The sequence below is a fragment of the Sceloporus occidentalis genome, unplaced genomic scaffold (assembly GCF_023333645.1).
Source record: "Sceloporus occidentalis isolate IW3139 unplaced genomic scaffold, rSceOcc1.0.p SCAF_368, whole genome shotgun sequence".
Taxonomy (NCBI): domain Eukaryota; kingdom Metazoa; phylum Chordata; class Lepidosauria; order Squamata; family Phrynosomatidae; genus Sceloporus; species Sceloporus occidentalis.
In genome coordinates this window covers 217,823-228,663 of record NW_028317348.1, presented here as the reverse complement: position 1 = coordinate 228,663, position 10,841 = coordinate 217,823, and the positions used below count along the sequence as shown (strand labels likewise).

The window sequence follows — 10,841 nt, the reverse complement described above, 5'->3', positions numbered from 1 at the left end:
CTCTTCAGAATGTCTTTAACAGGAAGAAATCAATGCTACCTCAGACTGATCTGTCAAACACAATGGCTCTGAGGGAAAAATGTATTTTCTTCTGTCAGGTTACCAACTTAAGGACTTGGAGATATATTTTTGATATTTTTCTCTTTGGCTCTTCGTTAAGATAAAGACACAAGACCAACAAATCCCCCCCCCCTTTTCTAGTGTAACCTCCTCCATTCTTTAGTTCAATGCACCTTTGACGTGGTCCTCCAGCTTTTATGAGGAAGTGAGGTGAGCCCCACAGAAGCCGAGGTTTCATTTTCCAATCCGCTCTAACCATACATTTGTACAGTCGCAGAATCATTGTACGTTCTGTTTGTTTTGCTCAAATCTTCGGAAAGGAGCTACCAATGAAGTGAATATTGCAGAGTAATTGTAGCTCTTAATAAACACGGCGAGTACCTCGTCTGGCTCCTTAAACGTCCGCACTAGATGTGGCTTTGAGATGTTCTGCTACAGTAATTATAAAGATTACATGCAATGTCTTATGAGCCTTGCGTCCTCTGTAGTCTATGTTCTGAGAGCCGTGTGCTTTCCTGCACTGATCAGATCTAACAAGATTGAAACCACTGCCTGTAGGTGAAAAACCCAGGACCCCACAACAACTCCTGTGTCTAATACGGTATATTAGGCCGGTAGCCCATGTAACCATAATATAAGGAATCAAAGTTTGACAGGCATTTTTGCTTATCTGTGAATCTCTACCTGGACTGTTTTAGGTGTGCATATATTGACAAGTATACCTTTGTGTATCTTGCTAGAAGATAAGCCTTTATTCACAGGTGATACCTTTTTATTAGGTAGGCATAGAAAAAGATGTCAGCCGAGCTTTTAAGACCCGAAGAAACTGGGAACAGTTACCTCTTTCTTCTGATGGCTCTTAAAGCCTAGCTGGCTGTATATAACGCCGACAAAAGGTATCACCTTTGACTTAAGTCTTTTCTTGGACCAATAAAGCATATATTTATTTATATGCATATATATATATATAAATAATGTTATATTAGGATAATAGTAAACGCTTCCACTAAAAGTGAATGGTTGCAAAGGCTAGAGCAGGCACAATCTCAAATGGTGGTATTGGGGGGAAAAATCCAAGCTGGGGGGGGGGGGGGCACACAAATACAGGCTTTTTTCAACCAACATGGTAAGCAATTTTAGCAATAGTACATAAATTAAACAACTTGGGGATTGTATAAAAAAAAAAAGTTTTAGTTTTGGCTAGGAGCGTGGTCACAGAAGTAAAAAAAATATATTTTTTTTAATTAGAATATATATATATATATATATATATATATATATATATATATATAAAATATATATATATATATATATACACACATCCAGAATGTTTACATTTTAAAAGGTGGAGGGTTAAATTAGACTTAACAGCATGTTTGCTAAATCTTTGAGATATTTCATGGTAGAAATGCAGAAACAATTGGATAATAAACGTACTTACAGCCAGGGACTCCACATCACTACATAAGTGTCAAAAACTAAATGACAGCTGGTCCACATATACATCTGGGCAATGAATGTATGGCATAAAGTGTTGGGATCATTCTGGAGTAATATGTTAAATATTCTGTTTGATACGGAGGAGCACTCTTTGAATCATAAGCAATGTATTATACTTTCTATAAATAAAATATCGGAAGATTTCCAGATGCAGTAAGCTCAGTATACAATACTATTTTATAGCGATGGGTAATCAAAAACAGTGTCTTGGCTGTTGGTTTTAGGGAAGACTATATATAATTGATGTTTAATAAATCTGAGAAACGATGATACTCCCAGTACGGTGGCGATTCTAACTAGATTTAGGAATCTGATGATACAAGTAAAAAAATGTTTGTAGCTAAGGCTACAAATGGGATCAGGCGACTATCATACACAACAAAATAAACACAAAGTATAAGCATGATCATTTTAATGACCCAATCGCTGTATCATGAAATATACATATTTAAAAGCCCTGCCTTGTTTCCATATACAGTATGAGATCTAAATGTAAAAACAATTCCCAACATTTAACACTTACCATTAATGATGCTTCAAAGCAGATCTGGTGCTTTTACCAATTATTGTATCTTGCAGTTCACTAACAATACCAATGCAAGGCTGTTAAATATATGCATACGTAACCCACCATGTATAGACCTTGGCAACAGGTATCTCACCTTTCTGTTCTCATGATCTGCACACTTATTCTTCCTCATTAAGATATTTTTTTAAGTTAATGGTGGCATTTGGTTTGTTCCTGGTGCCTTTGTAAAGGTACTCTAGGAAATTCATGGACATGCTGCATTTAGATACAAGTGTTAAATACAGCAGATCAGATGGAACAGCATCTTCAAAACGCCAGTAGCCAGTATTAATATCTAAATTTAGTATAGTTTAGTGTGCAAAATATTAAAGAGAACAACAGAACCAATTCCGCGTGGTGCAGAAGCAGCTTGGCCTATCCTACAGAAGAACCTCAGAACAATGACTCCCCATTACGCGTGATGTTGCAGAGGTGAATGAAATATTATCATCTTACCCCAAATCATGGTTTTGGGAGTGAAACCCATGTACTATACCATGACCAGGAAATATCACTTGCAAAAAAAAAAAAAAACGCCACACAAACCAGAACCCGATGCATGCACGAAATTATGAGATTTAATCCATTCTAACTATCAGAAAGCAGCAAGTACCGTATTTTATTAAAAATAAAAAAAAATACAATATTTTCTAATTAGCTCATTTACATGTGCTGAAATTAGACTGCTGTGCACTAGTTAAGCCAAATATTAATCACGTTCAAAATACCATCATTAAATCAACCAGATTCACCTTTATACATGTAGAGCCCAAGAATACTTCAGTCATTAATAAGATTGTCTTGGTTTATCTTCCCCTCCCTACCTCAAAAAAGTCTTTTTTGGAGGGGGGGGGGGAAATAAATAAATAATAATGTCTGTCAGATATATAGAAATAGGGCACAGTGTAACATATTAAAAAAAACGAACATGTCTCTTATCTATATCATTTCCCAAAGTGGATGTTTAGAATACTAAATACAATATTTCAAAAGTTACTATTGTGATTTGACCATAAACAAAACAATCCAATTCACATAAAAACAGAAGACAAATTATTCCAGAAACTTAAACAAGGATTTCAGCAGATCTAATAATGCACTTGTGACTTTTTTTGCCCCAAGACTCTTGGTTATAAAAAGCAGAGTAAACAGTAATTGCTAACATGTACAGGTAAAACAAAAATATTAACAAGCGAAAGAAACCAAGAGATATTACAAAGTCCTCTTGATTTATTCCTATTGCAAATATGTGAAACCTACAAAGCCCAGTATGTAAAAGAAAGTGCATTTTGTGGGGTGGAAAGCATGTAAATCTAAATAAAAAGAAAAAAAAGGTAGTGGCTTCTGAAACTTAAAATGGCCTATCGTGTTATAGGAGGGAGTTATGGATGGGGTTACTTCTGCTCCCTTATTAATGAACTCTGGCTTATCTGGACCAGTAATTGACCATTCCATGAAGGAAGAATCTTCATTCTTAGACGGAAAGAGCTGTCTTCGTGCTAGATCCAATAACCAGAGCTATGTGGTCTCTACAATGATGCAATAAAAATCCCACAGGATATCTCCTATCCGTTTGTACTTACAGGGAGCAAAATGCATTAACCTGCCTCCAAAACAGCAGCCAAAGTAAGGTGGCTTTGTGTACCAAAGTCCATCCTTGTCAAGCAAGATCCCTTGTACTCTGCTAACATTGTCTGTGCTGACAGCATCCATCAGGCAGTTACATTGCTACAAACATTTTAGGGGTTTGAGCTTCCCTGTGTGTCCGTTTCTGCCTCGGAGGAGCTGGAGTCAGAGTCTATGTCTACTGCTTCTCTTCGATGTTTCTCTCGAACCTTCTGTTTTATATTTTGCAAGCGGCTGAGCAAAGACTGATAATCAAAGTGGCCACGTTTTTCCCCAAATGGGTCCTGAAAATATGACACAAAACAAAACGAAAACTTTAGTGAATAAAGCCAATTGAATCAAGTCATCTACAGCCATGTGAAAAAGTACACCCTCCATGAATTCTATGATTGTTATGTCTGCCGATGTCCTTCCTCCTTGGCATACCTGAATGCTCCAGACCAGCAAACCGCTAAAACCTTGGCTTTTATAGAAGGTGGTCACACTTGCTGATGATCAATCAATGGCATTTGATTATCAGCACCTGTCTGCTAGTTAGCATCTTAATTTGTATGGAAGCAGTAAGGGTGTACTTAGCTTTTCACACAAGGCTTCTTCATTTTGGCTTTATTTTTGTTGAATAAATCATGACATGGTGTAATATGTCATGTGGTGGTGTTCATCTGAGGTTGCATTTACCTAATTTTTAGACCTGCTAAGGAACAGCTGGTTGTTATGCAATGATATGTAAAATCATAAAATTTAAAGAGGGTGTACTTTCTTTTTCACATGACTGTATATAGACCAATGTGTTCCTATCCCAGCCACTTACAGGTGAGAAAGAATATTTCATCTAGTCAACTTAACTGTGCACAGTGAAAGACTAATTCTGCTTTTCTTGCAATTGAAATACTATGAGATTGGCACTTTATAATCTACACATGCACAACATGAGACATAATGCTTTCATACCATTCCTGTCAGAAGGGAGAGAACATTTACCTGCATGTTTTGTCCCTGTAGGTGAAACCTATCCTTGCAAACCACCTCATAAAAATCATAATATTCCATAAAGGATTTTTCCATCACACTCCTGTAACAAACAAACAAAAAAGTTCAGGCAAAAATGCAGTTGTATAATTAACCTTTCTGAACATAGTGTATAACCTTCCTTTAACACCTTAAGTCCTTTAGGCAAAACAATGTTTGGTTTTAAGTACATATGGTTCACTCTTGCAAAAGTCAGATGATCTAAACGATACAGAACCTGTCGTTCCGGCCGGCGACACTGTTTACAGTAGCACGGATACCATGATGGTTTCATTTTTTTTTTATTTATTTTTTTTTAAAACAAAGGCAATTTTCACTATGTTTAGGTTTTGCAACAAGCAGAAAAAAATGTTGGGGTCAGACCTTAAGTAAGGTTGAAATATTTGTCCAAACCCGTATTTGATCATGGACAAAATGAAAAGACCATTGAGGTTTTTTCATACCCTCGAGTAAAAACGGTTTATACCCCACATGACATTTACAAAGATTTTTTATATGAAATAATTATCATTTTGTCCACTGTGTCTGTGGATTATATTATCTAGTAATAATAAAAGGTACAGTTTAAATCCCCTTACATATAATCAACGTAAACAGGCCATTCATCACATCCTATATACCTTGAAATTATCACAATCAATATTCACAATTCAATCACTTGCTGCTCTGCACACAGTCTGCAGCATCAGCAGAAGCACATATGCTGGGCTCTATGCTTAATTACGAGCAATAATAATTTTAAAAAAAACAGTCACAAACCTTAAGGCATCAGGACATTGGCATTTTCCCTCCAGCATATCACAAACTGCCACTCTAATTGTCTCATGTCGAATGCATTCATTGTAGTTTTTACTGTCCCCCGAGTGTCTTTCCTTAAAAATATTGAAAAGGAAGAGAAAAACATACAGAAAAGGTTAAATAGTTCTGTAATGGAGCTTCCCTCTCACCCCATCTACAATGTTTTCATAGGGTCAACACTGAAACTAATATCCCCTAATGTGCATCTTGGCACAGCTTTTAAGGACCGTCCAAAGGGACTTTGAATGAATGGGTTAATTGATTTTGGAGCTAAAAGCTGTGCTGAAAGTTCCTATCTAAGATGTGCAATTCACTAATTTTTTTTCCATTTCTGAAACAACTAGAAATAGTGTTTAGGGGTTTACTTCCCTCAGTTTTAACAAAGACACAACCCAGGGCTTTTACACAGATGACTAATAACTCTCTGGCTGATGCTGAGCCCACTGCACCAGAAGGCAGCTAGTTACCTGCTCAAATCCAGGCTCATTGTGATAAGGATTCTCCGTCATCAAGGACTGAATAGATATAAGTACTGAAGACAGGCTCTGTGCCGGACTCCATGCTGGCCCAGTCCAAGTTCTAGTATTTGAACAAGAAAACAAATTGCATATTAAGACAAAAACTGTTTCAAACCTTCGTAATTTCAATTGAACTTTTTAAAAACAAAAAAACAAAACTAAAAAAAAAGGTCTTTACATTCCCAAATGATGAACTTAAAACCATAAATGTATTGCACATCACTGAAGGGTTATCACAATTTCTTCCTACATATAGGAATTTGGGAGGAAGAAAGTGACATTTCCGATGTGCTCTAACACTACATGTCCTTACCCAAGAATACTTAAGCAGACTTTGCCATTGCGGTAGAAATTGGGGTTAAATCTCACTGTATTGTTTCCAGTGGTGATCAGTTTTACCCGAGGTGGGTGAATTGGGTAATCTGGTGGACATCGAAACAGGAACAAGAAGAATCCTCCTTCGTAAGGTGTATCAAACGGGCCTGTGATGAGAGCATGAATCTGCAAAATAAGAGGCTCACTAACGCACTTGACAAGAATAGAGCATCAGTTATGTAATTAATCATCTCAACTAAGCAAACACAGCAAAGCTGTGCCAACACAATTTACAACAGTGATTGACAACTCATGGACATAAGGAAGCAATAACCTAAGGCATAAACACATATATATTATATATACACACATACACCCCCCTCACCCAACTAATGATTATTTCTTAGGTGTGGCTAATGGCCCAAAACAGGAGACTGATTTGACTGGTTGATGCCAGTACCCTTTATAAGAGGAAAAACCCAATTTGTTCAGCTAGGGCTCTCCCTCCATGGATTTTGTACAAGTACCTTTGTCATGTCATGAGGATCTGGCACCACAACCATTCCTGGGGGAGGCTCCTTATAAATGGTCATGATATCCCTAGAGGGTTTAAGGGAAAGAAAAGCTTTCATCTTCTTGCAAACACAAAAGTGAAACTTTAAAACATTAAGGAAGTAAGACAATCGGGTATGATTTGTCTACTCGTACTTCTACCAACAATTTAAATACATAATACAGAAACCAAGAGTTTCCCCAGCTGCGGCCCACCTCTACGCAGGCAGCAAAGCTGGGTCAACCGCTTGCGCAAGCATTTGCACATTCCCAATGCCACCTCGGGAAACACAGGAGGCTGTCGGGGCTCCAACAGACACATCTGTCAAAACATGGCGTGATGACACGACACAAGAGGCTGGCATTCACACATTAACGGGAAAAGTGAAGCCGATTTACATTTATGCCTGAGATTTATTGATTTATTTAGCACCATTATACTCCACAGCTCTGCACAGGACGTAAGCACTAACACTATGAGGTGACGAGGGCCCTGCTCACATAACCTCACAAAGAAGGAAGCATTCAGAATCTGGGTCCAGGTGAAACCTTTAAGGGTGAAAAATGCTTCTTATAACCAAGTATTATGGGCGGTTAGTAATCAGTCGAAGCCCCCTAACAGCCCTGGTTATCTGATGGACGTGCACCGGAAAGTTCTGTCAGACACGGGCCGGTATCACACTGAGCGAGTTTATGATAATCAGGCACGGTGTATTCTGCGGTTTGGCAGGGACAGCCGCTCACCGTTTGATCCTCAGCACACACTGAGCTGACGCCCTCTCGTTATCCCAGTCCGTACTAGCCGTGGGATCCCACACAGAGGAGGTGGCCAAATGCGATGTCCCGGGCGGATGAAGGCCGGTAAGGTGAGGCACCAAACCACCTCCTGCTGCCGTTGCACCCGGGAGAATGATCGCCTCGGCTGCCGGACTCTCCGCCATTCCGTTTCACACTCACTTCCGGGACTCCGGAGCAACGAGACTGGAGGATAGAGAGGCTGCCGCTGTCATAAAACCCCCTAGCACTCTCTTTCACGGAAGACGAAACCTAGCTTAGCGTAAGTACCATGGAGCGGGTACCAGAGTGTCTCTTTGTATTTCCGACGGAAGTTGAATTGATTCTTAAAAATACGCACCGTAAAACAAAACCGTTCCCGCTAAGACGACATGCAGCCATTTTTTTGGTTTGTAAGAGGCTTTTGTTTATTTATGCGTACGTAATATAAAATGTTGATGAATGTTTACTGTATTTGAATGCCTTTTAAATAGATTAGCCTTAGTATTCACTATAGTTCTGTAGGTTACCCAACTATACAACGGTTATGGAGAAAACGTTTTGTGTATTTAGTTTCTGTTACATTCCTGTTTGTACTTCCTGTGTAATCATTCGACATGCTTCTGCTTCGATATTATAAAGATGTTTTCCACTGACATTAGATTTCTTGTATGCGATGCTAGTGAGGTTATTTATAGAAAGTGTTTATGGTGGAATACCTGCAATGTGGTCTTATTGCCATAGCAACCTAAGTAATGGCCTGATTGGTTGCTATGGTGATAAGATCACCCTTTACAAACACTGCACCAGAATCCGGTTTTATTCAGCCAAAGCCTGTTAGGATCATGTTTGCTGGACTCTAGTAACAAAATAATACTAATAATAATCTACTTAACACAAACATGCGTACTATACTCCTGTGCGCAGGGCCCTCCTCACCTGTTGTCTCAGTCAAATTGTTATGTTATATACTATTTGTTATGTCCTGTCAACCCATATGATGGTGCTATATAAAACAATAAATAATAACAATAATACAGATGTTGATCTCTAAAAATATTAAGATGTTTCAAATCAATCGCAATGTAAGGAGGAGTGTGAAATGGTAATTTGTGATATATTGTATTTTCTTGTATACTTATTTTTTTTTGCTACTGCTTTAGAAAACCTCCGGTCTTGAAGAAAATACCAATGACTTGTGCAGCGTGCGGTTGTAATAGTCGTTATTTTAAAGAAAGCGGGAAACAGTTTTTCAGGTATTACGTCTAGAGTTATACATTGCTCACTTCTCCTCTTCCCAGGTTCCTCATTGGCTGCTCTGTCACTAGCGATGCAGGGCTATCGTCCCATACCCCTGCACAATCGCTTGCAGTAGAGAAGGCAGGATCCATGTGCGTGTAAATCTCTTCAGCCTGCTGCTTAATATGGATTCCTACTTTTATATACTTATCTAACTAAAAGTTATAAAAAAAATGGCTCATCAGTCAGTTCTACAGTCCCCCATACAGTGACATGACGTGGAAAGGTTTAAATTAATTTGTCAAATATGATAAGGTTGGTAATCTTTTTATTTATCTTTTAACAGTTTTCCGGTTAAAGATCGGGAACGTTTCTCCAAATGGGTCGCTGCATTTCAACATCAGAACTGGAAACCATCTGATACGCTCTGCAGCGATCATTTTACTGAAGATGACTTTGTTTTACTCCCAGGAGCACTATTTCCTCGCCTGCGAGAGGACGCAGTGCCTTCTGTCTTTCATGCTTTGCAAAGAGGTGGGAAAAAAAGTGTCCACTCAAGAAAAAATTCAAAGAAGAGGAAGCGAAAACCGCCAGAAAAAATAAGTAAGGATATAGACTCTGACGATGAGAATGGACATTCGGAATCCTATAACCCAGAAGACCACATTGACCACACGTATTCAGTAGCTTGCAGTGAACTGGAAGATATCCCTTTTTCTAGTTTGAGCCCTTCCGTCATTAAGCTTAAAAAGAAAATAAGACGTTTAACAAGACGAGCACAAAGACAGAAGCATAAAATACAAACTATGAAACTGCTAGTCAAACAATTAAAACAAAACAATATGGTAAAAAAATAATGTGCAGGTAAAGCATTTTGGTGGATGAGCAGTGTATTGAATTTAAACATATATTGGACTTTTTCATTGTGCAAAAAAAGGTCATAGATTCACCTGCAAATGATCTGTTTTTTTTTGTCTTTTTTTTTAATCTGGAGAACATTGAAATCATATCTGTAAAAAGATCATGCAGTAAAGGAAAATAAAGAACATGAACTACTTGTTTGGCGCATTATATAGCTTTTTTGTGGTTTAAAAGGACAATACATAATTTAAGTTCTTTTTTTAAACATGTCATATGACTAAAGTACATTCTAAATTCAGAATTATCTGAAACATTTTGTTAGATTACAGACTAAGCCTGGTAAATCTGGGTTATCCTTTATTCGGGACAATATAATAAATGTCTGTAGTGCATACTGGTGTTAGGAAATATTGTTTTTGTTTATATTTTCCTCACCTCTTCTTGTTGTTTGAAATTGAATAATCAGAATCCCTCTAGCTGCTTCCTCATTGCTAAAAGCTACAGTTTCAATCTAATTTTATAATTCAATTTTTTGAAGTCTGTGATATAACTAGGAGAGTCATACCAAATTAGTGGAATTTGCCCACATTTAGTGTATTAATCCAAGTCTATGTGGTGTATTCATGGAGATATACTTTAGCTTAAAGGGTATTCCCACAATCCTTTACAATATTTTAATAAAGTATTACGTATGTAAGTAATACATAATGCTTTCTCTTAAACATCCATAAATAGGGCCACCATCTGTGGTTTTTAATATGCATGACTTTGCTGACAAAAAAAGTAGCGATGCAAGCGCGGAATTGTAAAGTGCGATTGCTTGTATTGGTGAGTTCCGCGAGAGCGATTTAAAAAAAAAAAAAAAAGTCTCCCTCTTTCACATTTTTAAATGTTGGGAGGTATGCAACATTATGCTATGGCAAGATGAAAAAAATCTTCCAGATAAAAAACTGCAAATACTACATGTATTTCTCAATCAGTTCAAAACAAATCCAAAAACG

General features: G+C 37.7%; 1 protein-coding gene across 1 annotated transcript; it reads right to left on the bottom strand.

The window, feature by feature from the left end:
* Positions 1-3,867: 3,867 nt before the first annotated feature.
* LOC149273552 (ubiquitin-conjugating enzyme E2 Z) lies at positions 3,868-7,907 on the bottom strand. Its single transcript, XM_089506181.1, has 7 exons — positions 7,711-7,907; positions 6,942-7,014; positions 6,413-6,600; positions 6,049-6,160; positions 5,543-5,655; positions 4,736-4,826; positions 3,868-4,038 (listed from the first exon to the last, which is right to left on the bottom strand). Exons 1-7 carry the CDS (start codon positions 7,905-7,907, stop codon positions 3,868-3,870), a joined length of 945 nt encoding a protein of 314 aa, XP_089362307.1.
* Positions 7,908-10,841: the final 2,934 nt, after the last annotated feature.

What these genes read in the sequence shown, in the direction of transcription:
- LOC149273552 (XM_089506181.1), bottom strand. Translation starts at nt 7,907, where the DNA reads ATGGCGGAGAGTCCGGCAGCCGAGGCGATCATTCTCCCGGGTGCAACG. An exon ending in ATCCTCATGACATGACAAAG is followed by an intron (nt 6,601 to 6,941) that starts GTACTTGTACAA and finishes CTTATTTTGCAG; the next exon opens with ATTCATGCTCTCATCACAGG. An exon ending in GTCTGCTTAAGTATTCTTGG is followed by an intron (nt 6,161 to 6,412) that starts GTAAGGACATGT and finishes TTCAAATACTAG; the next exon opens with AACTTGGACTGGGCCAGCAT.